General features: G+C 33.3%; 1 protein-coding gene across 2 annotated transcripts in view; it reads right to left on the minus strand.

Annotated features, from left to right (window-relative positions):
* The window catches only part of LOC107656456 (cytidine monophosphate-N-acetylneuraminic acid hydroxylase), a 33473-nt gene that overhangs the window by 4176 nt on the left and 18402 nt on the right, over nucleotides 1-10895 (minus strand). Inside the window, exons 7-15 of one of the 2 annotated variants that reach the window (XM_016444328.1) lie at nucleotides 8017-8083; nucleotides 7862-7943; nucleotides 5478-5615; nucleotides 5256-5391; nucleotides 4368-4511; nucleotides 2705-2879; nucleotides 2449-2565; nucleotides 2263-2378; nucleotides 119-198 (exon numbers count right to left, since the gene is read on the minus strand). In XM_016444328.1, coding sequence (XP_016299814.1) covers nucleotides 119-198; nucleotides 2263-2378; nucleotides 2449-2565; nucleotides 2705-2879; nucleotides 4368-4511; nucleotides 5256-5391; nucleotides 5478-5615; nucleotides 7862-7943; nucleotides 8017-8083 — 1055 coding nt within the window. Of the gene's footprint in view, nucleotides 1-53; nucleotides 199-2262; nucleotides 2379-2448; nucleotides 2566-2704; nucleotides 2880-4367; nucleotides 4512-5255; nucleotides 5392-5477; nucleotides 5616-7861; nucleotides 7944-8016; nucleotides 8084-10895 lie in introns of those variants that run through there. The other variant, XM_016444329.1, reaches the window with a different exon arrangement.

Raw genomic sequence — 10895 nt, forward strand, 5'->3', positions numbered from 1 at the left:
ACATTTCATTACACCAAATACACAAAATAATGTTCTTTTTAGCAGCATGTCTTGTCAAATGACTGCGATAACCATGATGCACGTGTGTGTTTGAGTTAAGAAAGCGCACAGCCGTTACTGCTTTCACAGTTAGTCTGAAGGAAACCGTCCCAGTCTGGTGCTGATAGAGGCAGTTCTGTCTGAAAATGATTCCAGAACCTGACAATAAAACAACAACAGATATTATCAGAGGTGGACAAAGTACACAATTCCATTACTTGAGTGAAAGATACTGCTGGGTATTACTCCATTACAAGTGAAAGTTGTAAAGACAGAGTTTTACTTAAGTAAAAGTACAGAAGTACTTGCTTTTAAAAGTACTTAAGTACCAAAAGAAAATTCCTTTTTTATGTCAATGCACTGTTTTATTATTGTTGTGTGTAATACTCGCAATACCTTATACCTTACAATACATTACAACTACTGAATACACTGACTAACTTTTGGAATAAAGAGCTTTTAGAATGATAAAAATGTCTTATTATTAAATTGTTGTAAATAAATGTCATATCTGCAACTGGTCGGTGTTCAAAAAATGCTGGGAAATCACTTCACGTAACCCTACAAGAGTGATTACTGATAGGCGGTCTACAAAATAAAAGTCACGTTTTAGAGATGAAAAGTAAATAAATAAATCACCCACTGACTTTCAAAGCTGCTGCATAGAAACGACTTTCTACTTCGAGGACCTTGATAGAAATGTAGCGGAGTGAAAAGTACGATATTTGTCTTTCAAATGTAGTGTTTCCAGAAGAAATAATACTCAAGTAAAGTATACAGATACTCAAAAAGTGCACTCAAGTAAATGTACTTTGTTACTGTCCATGTCTGGATATTATAGAGCACATGAATCTGCAAAGTACATCTGATTTCCACAGCTAAAAACATACTTTATGAATCTGTGTGATGGTTTTTTAAGTATGCAAAATGTTAAAACCTTCATATTCTTTACATAAGTGCATTGGGGTACCAGCAGGTGAATACCATGGTAAATGAAGAAAATTGGTCTGTATGCGTCATTAAAAATAGTTTTAATTTCGTAATTAGAAATGCATCTGATTTTCATAATTTAAAACATACTTTATGAATCTTTGTAATATTTTTTTAATGTTAAAACCTGATTTTTTGAAGTACCTTGGGGTACCTTGTAAATACTATGGTAGATGAATAAAATCACAGATTTTTGTCTGAATGCAAAATGTTTTTCTCTGACTTGAAATGTTTGTCATGTTAGCAAAATGTCTATAAGTGTTGTTGTTGTTTTTTAAACTAGATCAAATTAAAAATATTGAACACTGAACAATATAAACGTTCAATGAAAAACTTAAAAAATAAATAAATTAAAATTTGAAAATAAAATAATATAACCTGAAACAAAATAAAATTGAATTTAAGTAAATTAGTACTAAAGTACTAAAAAACTGAAATAAAAAAATAAAGCTAAATATTAAAAATAATTGCAACAGTGGCAATTCTGTCTGAAAACGATTCCAGAATTTGGCAATAAAAAAAAAATATATAAAATAATACGAAATAATATTATAGATCTAATACATATGAACTTTAATCTGATTTCCATAGTTAAAAACATACTTTATGAATCTGTTTCTTTCTGTGTAATTTTTTTTAAACATGCAACATGTTAAAACTTGTACCATGTAAATATGGTACATGAATAAAAATTCGTCTGACTGCAACATATTTTTCTCTAACTAGAAATGTTTGTCATAATGTTGTTATATAGTGTTTTTATTGTTTTAAAACTATCAAAAATAGTTTTTGTTAATTGAAATAAAGCTAAAATAAAATATAAATGTTCAGTGAAAAACGTGACTTTTTAGAAAGTTTTTGAAAATTAAAAATAAATAAACTGCGATAAAATAAGGCTAAATTAAAGTACTAAAACCTGAAATAAAAAAATAAAGCTAAATATAAATATTTAAAAATATTTGCAATAGTGGCAATTCTATCTGAAAATGATTCCAGAGTCTGCCAATAAAAAAATACATATGAAAATAATGTATTAAGACACATGAACGTGATATGAATTTGCATCAGATTTCCATAGTTAAAAACCTTTTAAAAAATATTCAACATCCATATGCTTTGAGGTACCTTGGGATACCACGTAAATACCACGGTAAATGAATAACATCACAGATTTTGCCATGATATTTCCACACTTGTTTCATATTGTGATGATGTTGTTCGCATGTATTTTACTTGTGGTGATAAACATCAGGATCTCGACTCATTCTGTTATTGTAGCCGATGTACAGGTCATCCCACAGCCGCCCGTTCAAAACCACGTGTCTCATCACATTAACTCGATTCTTGATCTGAAACACACATTTTACTCATTAGTTTGGATTAGACTTCAGCGTGCATCTCATCCTGCTCAGTTTGTACCTCCTCAAACGCGTGATCTCTCTCCGGACGCTCGTCTGGGAAAGAAAGATCCAGAAAGTCCACTAGATAGTCGTAACCTCCCTTCAGAGGCTTGAAATCATCCTCCGTCTCAATGACCTGAGAGTTAGAGTTTAAAGTTTAGTTCAATGCCACTCAGAGTTAGAGTTTAATGCATCTGTTTATGGGTTTGTTTGTGCATGAAGCTGCTTTATGTGTGAAATCCACCAGGAGTTTGGCTATAATGTATATGATTTACCCGAATGACCAGATTGTAGCCTTTAAATCCTGCCCAGTTATAATAGTACTGGATCCAGCTTTTGCATTTAAAGATTTCAGCTGAAACGGAAGCTTTCAGTTCCTCCAAATATAAGTCAAAGTCCCAACTGTCCTTATAGATCTTTGTGCCGTTGGGCGGTTCAGTGATAGCACTCCTATGGTTATGATATTAAAACCAGAAAAGAAAATCATGTTGATGGAAAAACGGGAAGAAATAATAACAGAATAACACTCATGCATATGTGACCCTGGAGCACAAAACCAGTCATAAGGGTCAATTTTTTTAAATTGAGATGTATACATCATCTGAAAGCTGAATAAATAAGCTTTCCATTGATGTATGGTTTGTTAGGATCGGACAATATTTGGATGAGATACAATCATTTGAAAATCTGGAATCTGAGGGTGCAAAAAAAAAAAAAAAATCAAAATATTGAGAAAATCGCCTTTAAAGTTGTCCAAATTAAGTTCTTAGCAATGCATATTACTAATCAAAAATTAAGTTTTGATATATTTACGGTAGGAAATTTACTAGATATCTTCATGGAACATGATCTTAACTTAATATCCTAATGATTTTGGCATAAAAGAAAAATCTATAATTTTGACCCATACAATGTATTTTTGGCTATTGCTACAAATATACCCCAGCGACTTAAAACTGCTTTTGTGCTCCAGAGTCACATATGATCATAACAACATAATTCTGACATGCAACCTGCTAATGAACATGTTGATGCGCAGTCAGTTTCTGAACTGGTGAACAGTTAATGTGAAATGGAAATGAAACGGATGCAAAAAGGCTAAAAACAATACAGATAGTTTATATATAATCACTTGAATTTATGAAATGCATAATTATTCAGCCTATGTCTTGTTACAGGATTGTTATACTGTAGTAACTAAAACTAGAACTAAAACCCAAACTATATAAAAGTTACAAGTTTTTTGTCCAAAATGAAAAGTAATAACATTTTTTAAAATATTAATTGAACATAGTTAAAAAAAATCTTTCAGTTTTGTTAATTGAAATAAAATATATATATAAAAAAAGGTTAAACATATTTCACAATATTAATAATTTTTTGTCAGGATCCTTTGATGAATATAAAGTTATTATTAATAATAATACAATTAAAAAAATCTTTATATTAATTAATTAAAATGCTATTATCAATAATTTTAATTGTAATAATTAATCATAATATTATTAATAATATTAAAATTAAATAAAAACTTCTTTCAGTTGCCAAGGCAGCATTTCTCATTTTCATTTAGTTTAACGTGATCTAAAATGAATAAAAAATAGTAAATATTACATAGACAAATAAAAAACAATAACTAATTCAAAAAATTCAAACACACTTAACTAATTACTAAAACTTAGTTAAAATTAAAACGAAAACTGAAAATACAAAAATAAATAAGTTCAAAATAATAATAATAATAATAATAAACTTTAATAGTATCTCAGTGGTACTTATGTAACACTGCTGAGAGGGGTTTTTGCATATTGTTTGGCATATGCTGTTCTTGCAAATTTTAATACATTTCATGCACTCAAGATGCATCAGCATGCTCAAATGCTACATATCAATGCTTTCTCCTTATGGGATGTTTAATAAAAAAGCATGTGAACGCACCTGTTGGATGGGTCATTTAGCGCGAGGGCCAAATCCAGGACTGAACCGGGTAAAGGAGTCCAGGTTAAGATGTTCGGACAGCTCTTCCTTATCGATTCATTCAGATCTGCTGCGCTGTTCTTAATGTTTGTCTCCTTTATGTACCTGTTAGTCATGTTCATACATTTCATACTTTGATGGCTGTACATATACACTACAGTCAAAAGAGTGAAATAATTGAGTTTTTTTTTCATGTGTTTTGGCTGAATTTTATTTGACGAAAAATACAGCAAAAACAGTAATATTGTGAAATATTATTTCAATTTAAAATAGTTGTTTTCTATGTGATTATCTTTTAAACTGTAATTTATTTCTGTGATCAAAGCTGAATTTACTCCAGTCTTCAGTGTCACATGATCTTCAGAAATCATTCTAATATGCTGCTTTGCTGCTCAAGAAACATTTCTGATTATTATCAGTTGAAAACAGTTGTGCTGCTGAATATTTTTGTGGAAACCGTGATACATTTTATTTTTCAGGATTTTTTGATGAACAAAAAGTTCAAAAGAACAGGGTTTATTAGTAATATAAATACTACTACTAATAATAATAATAATGATTAATAATGCAATTAAAATATATTAAAAATAGTGATATTAATAAAAATATATTTTATTTTTTATAAATAACTATTAACAATGATACAGTTAAAAATATCTTATTAATAATAGAAATAATAATAATTTTTATCTGTAACACATTCTTAATATTTTTGTGGAAACAGGATTCAGGACGTTCTGGCTTGTGCATGTGATTTCATGTTGACCGTACTGATGTTTTCAGTGTGTTGCATGCAGTAGTTAAATGTTGACTAGCTGTGATAAAGCTCACTGAAAGAGTTGTGTTCACCTGTCAGAGGGATGCGCTTCAGTGAAGTACCCAGCAAACGGGCAGTAGATCTTGGGCTGCAGTGATTTCACCAGCTGCGTCTTATATTTTAACAGTTTCTTCCTCTCGTTCTTGATGAAATCTGCCTTCCAGCTTTCTGTCAGTAAAAAAATGCATTATGCATTTCCTGAACGGTTGCCAGTTCCCATAATGCACCTGTTTAAAGCGTCATGTGTGACTCACCGGTGTATTTGCCGGCATGGAAGGTCATGGGGAAACCGGAGGCGCCGCCAGCGAAGTCGCTCATCATCACATCAACGCCGTGAGGAAGACGTCCATTGTTTGGTCTGGTGCAGTCCACCGTGTTCAGGATCATGTGACCTTGGAATTTATTTATTTATGTTTATACAACCTTTTTAGCAACATTGTGCATTTCAAAGGGGGTTTAGGCACTTTGAGTTTAACCATTAATTTCATAATTGAACCATCTCAACATAATCTTAATGTAAAACTACCTTACTGTTCAAATGTTTGGGGCCACTTTACTTTCACATTCATAGAATTTTTGTGGACATATTTTTTCAGCATTTTATCAGATTTGTAACAACAAGTGTCAAATAAACACACGCTTGCCGACAACATAAAAGCTTGAGGGTGTAAAAAGTTTGAAAGTGAATAATTCGAAATGCATTAGTATTGTAACTTAAAATAATAATGTTTTAAATGTAATTTTAAAGTACACTTATATTATTAAAAATCTTCATTTTTTTATAATTAGAAAAAAAATATATATATATAAAATGTAATCAAATATATGAAATACGCAAGCCAGTTTTTATTTATTTATTGAAAAAAGAGAATACTCCTATTCATCAAGGATACATTAAATTGATCAATAGTGACAATAAATGCATTTATAATGTAAAAGATTTCTATTTTATATAAATGCTGTTCTTTTAAACTTTATTCATCAAGGAATCAAATGTATCTCTGTTTCCACAAAAATATTGGGCAGCACGACTGTTTTAAACATTGATAATAATCAGAAATGTTTCTTGAGCAGCAAATCAGCATATTAGAATGAGTTCTGAAGATCATGTGACACTGAAGACTGGAGTAATGATGCTGAAAATTCAGCTTTGATCACAGAAATAAAATACAATTTACAATAGATTCACTCAGGAAACAGTTAATAATATTTCACATTTTATACTGTATTTTTGAGCAAATAAATGCAGCCGTGGTGAGCATATAAGACTATTTAAGCGTCATTTAACTTCTGATAATTTAACCCTAAAACAGGCAAGAGTGGAAAATGATCAGCAAAAAATCATTTCATGTCACTTTTTATATCATATGGACGACTATTTAAGCGTCATTTAACTTCTGATAATTTAACCCTAAAACAGGCAAGAGTGGAAAATGATCAGCAAAAAATCATTTCATGTCACTTTGTATATCATCTGGACTTAAGTAAAACATATTCAAAGGAATTTTTGTAATATATTTTGGATTTTGGAGTTGTGTCTCATGTTGCCCTGTTAGGGTATAAAAAACAGCCCAAGTCATCAATAATTCTATGATTTATTTGATGCAAACAAATATGTAATATTCAAAATATGCTGCATGTATGACATGTCTTAAGTGTCCTAAATTTGAGGCACAGACATTTCTTGTATTTTTACATTTCTGAACTGTCTCGTCTTCATTCTTAGGGGTGGGCAATTTCACCCCTTGAGGTCCACTGTCCTGCACGGTTGAGCTCCATCCCTAAATAATCATATAATGCAATTTATGTAACACCATATAATTTTTTTATGTAATCCTGAAGACTTTTGTTAGATTTTTCAGATGTGTTTGATCAGGGTTGGAGCTAAACACTGCAGAATGGTAGCCCTCCAGGAGCAGGGTTGGACACCCCTGTTCTATTATAAAATGAGCTGTGTGAAAAAAAAAATCTAGTTAAAAATGCAAAGATGTAGTCAGCTAAATGTAATATTATCAGTTTTACATGCACGATTTTTAAACTCAAGATAAATAGAAAGGGGACTGTGTACAAGGGGCCCCAAGGCCAGGAGGGCCAATAAGGCTCTTCGCTAAGGGCCTCTTGCCCTGGTATGCGATTTCTACTCAGGGGGATCCGCTCCCCTTGATGCGATTTATAATCCCCATCCACCCCCCACCCCACCCCTCTGAGAGAATTTTTATCAAGGGGATGGAAAATTCTTCCTCGTGCCTCATACAAGAGACTAAAGAATATGTATGCTGTGGTATACGTTGCCTGTTTAAGGGTTAAATGTAGCAGAAGGCAGTTTTGTTGGCATTGAAACGGTTTAAACTGCATTTCTAAGGCTGAAAATTAACAGATAATTCTTTCACACCCTTGAAAGTGTTGCTGTTTTTGTGCACTTGAAGACTCGAAGGCTATTTTGCCTTCGTCAGGGTGTTTGCCTGAAGACTTCGTATGCGTGTAATGTGTCCTGACACCTTCATGTAACACATGTTGTAGATAAAGGCAGAAAAATGCAACCAAACCTCATTATTTTTAAGCTATTAATCTTTCCTCGAACAGAGTCCGAACAGCACAATGTCACGCAACCCATCAGTGTAAATGAGCAGCAAAATACCTTTATACTCCACGATCAAGCAGGTGTCCATCTCAGGATGAACTCCGTCCATCAGAATCATAAATCGCAGGTGCTCATCGACCTTCAAATGATGGACAAGCCAAAATGAAGAAAAATATAACACGTGAAAAAGAGTAAAAGAAAAAAAAACATACATTCTGCCACACGCCGAACGGCACCACGTTGATGTTTGTTAAATTCACTCCACTTTTTTCAAGATACCTGCAACGAAATGAAAACACAGACATGATTCCCAAACTTTTTTGTCAGTCAAAACCCTTAGACATAATATATTTACTTAAAATGTTTAAGTTAATAATTCAATTCAAGTTAATATTTCAGTTTAACAAAACATTAGTATGTTTACGGTTCTCTGATGTCGATTAATGGTCACATGATATGCAAGTAAATTTTTTCTTGTTAAGTGTTTTATTTTCATTGTTTTTATTTTAAAACTATGTATAGGGCTGCACAACCAAAAAATTATACTGTGATTGTCGTCATATATTAAAAAAATCATATCGTATAGTTTTGAATGGGGAAAAATGCAACGCTCAATATGGCCGCTCTATAGAACGAAGCCCTGCCTTCTGAGTAAAAGAGCCAATCGCTAATCGGTAAAGTCAGCGCGTCACTGCAGCTGCCAGAAGTCCCGGTTTCTATAGAAACAGTCAGTGTTCTGAGACGTGCGTTCAGGACTGCGCATGCGCACTGGCTGGTCTAGCCTGAAAAATAGGCTTTTTTTAACGCTATTTGAGCAAAAGAAACAACATTTATGAGATTTCATTGGTGATTTCAAATATGAATTTTAACTTTGACTTTGTATTGTGGGAAGCTGCCTCTCAGTCATTTCTTACTTATAGCAAAAAACAGAACAATGTCTAAAAGCTGTTGTGTGACAAGGTGTACAGCAAACAAGCTAAAAAAAGACACAGAACTGCGTTTTTAAGCTGTTGACCCCAAAAAAATGAGCGTTTAAGGACACAAAAGTAGAGCGCAACGTGTCATACTACACCCACTGGAGGGAAACATCAGCGACAGGAAACATTCATTATTTTTAACCTTATCAAAGGATGAGAGATATATTGAGAAACTACATTTTAGTTTTCCCTCCAGTCCCACGCGAATGTTTCCCTCCACTTAATTTAGACTTCATTTCCAGCGATATCATCGACTTGATTGCACAGACACTATTTAAACTGAACTGAGCTGGATGATGGCATCACTGAATTCAGTGATGAACAGCCTTTAGCTGAAAATTGATTATTTACTATTGTCATTTTGCATTATTGACACACTATATTCGTATTTAATGCTGTACAGTTGCTTTGACACAATCTTGTTAAAAGCGCTACACTGTAAAAAATGACCATAAATTTAACGGTAAAAGACTGTAAAAATGCTACAGTAAAAACTAAAGGTGACTTGACTTGACCTTGTCACACAGCAGCTTTTAGACATTGTTCTGTTTTTTGCTATAAGTCAGAAATAACAAGGAGGCAGCTTCCCGCAATACAAAGTCAATGGAGAGGGTCGGATTGCCCCCCCCCCCAGTGTGTGCGTGGCCTAAATGCGCTCTGTCTTTATGCCAAAGCCACCTCATTATTGGCAGCTACAGATTTGAAAAACAATAAGGCGGGAAAAATCTAGATTAAAGAACCCTAAACTCTGGAGCTCAACCATCCAGCAGACTATCAACAAACTCTCAACTCTTTTTAAAATTGGAACTTGTCATTTTGTATGAACATGTCTCATGTCGCTACTCCTAAAACTTCCCGACACAAAGAACAAAGACTCTACTGCTGATGGGAATTTTCAAAGGACTCTGTAAGGCTGGAAGAATCTCGAATACTGAGATACGGACAATACAAACAGTGATTTAACATTCAGGCATCTGTTCCCACACCCCACTAAAACAACTTTCACTTCTTTCTCCTTCACATCTGTTCCTACTTCTCACTATTTCCTCAGTTCACTCAAAATGTTTATATGCAAACACGTTTTATGTGAATGCGAGTCATGTTTGGTGTCATTTGAAATGTCTCAGTGCAATTAGTACAAAGGTCTCATTTCCACAGACGTAATCCTAATAAAGATTTGAGAGTATAGGGTTACTTTGGGTGTGCTGTGCACTCTATATCTAAATGACCTCAATGGGATGTGAACTCCCCAGGTTTAATCTGAACGGTCAGTTCATAGCCCTGGTTGGAGAATGTTTTTCTTGGTCTCAGTACTTAAGGAAGTGTTATTGCAAAAGACTCAAGGCACTTCTGTGGCCAGATGAGCACATATTCATTCTCTAAAAAAAAAAAAAAAGCCAAATTTTTGGTTCCTAAATAACTTTTCAGTGAAAAAACATATTTTTTCTCAGTTTGAAGACCATTTAAAAAAATCAAAAGAACCTTTTTCACTATAAAGAAGCTTTTGGGGAAATGGAAAAGCTCTGTGGATGTTAAAGTTTCTTCCCAGAACCACAGATTCCAATGAAGAACTTTATTTTTAAGAGTGCGTTGTCCTGAAGAACCCTTTTATGCTGAAATGATTCTTTGTGTTACAGATTAGGGACTGTTTATTCCCACCATTTTGTTTTTCAAATCGGTAACTGTTGAAGTCACATCATTATAGGTAATAGTGAGGTGACAGTGACTACGTTTACATGGACATCAGTAATCTAATTATTTACCTTATTCTAAATAAGCCAATATTATGATTATGGTGTTGCTTTTAGAATATTCATAGTTCGATTAATGGCACACGTCATTACGTCCCACGTGACGCCGTCCGACGTCCCCTCCGGAATTTCATGTATAAACATATCGTTCGTTTTCGTGATGATGCCATGTACAGTTTTGGGTGTTTCATTTTTTATTTTATGAAAGCTTCAAGTGCAGTTAATTATTTGTACGTGCATACACACAACGGCGGTGTTGAAGCTCTTTATTTGCCGTCAAACGGTTGAGCACTGCCGTGTGTGTATCCTGTCGCAAAATGCGGCGAAAAGTCCTACACGATGGTAATAATGTGATTAAGGTGT

Source organism: Sinocyclocheilus anshuiensis, unplaced genomic scaffold (genome assembly GCF_001515605.1).
Source record: "Sinocyclocheilus anshuiensis isolate Anshui unplaced genomic scaffold, SAMN03320099.WGS_v1.1 scaffold183, whole genome shotgun sequence".
Lineage (NCBI taxonomy): Eukaryota > Metazoa > Chordata > Actinopteri > Cypriniformes > Cyprinidae > Sinocyclocheilus > Sinocyclocheilus anshuiensis.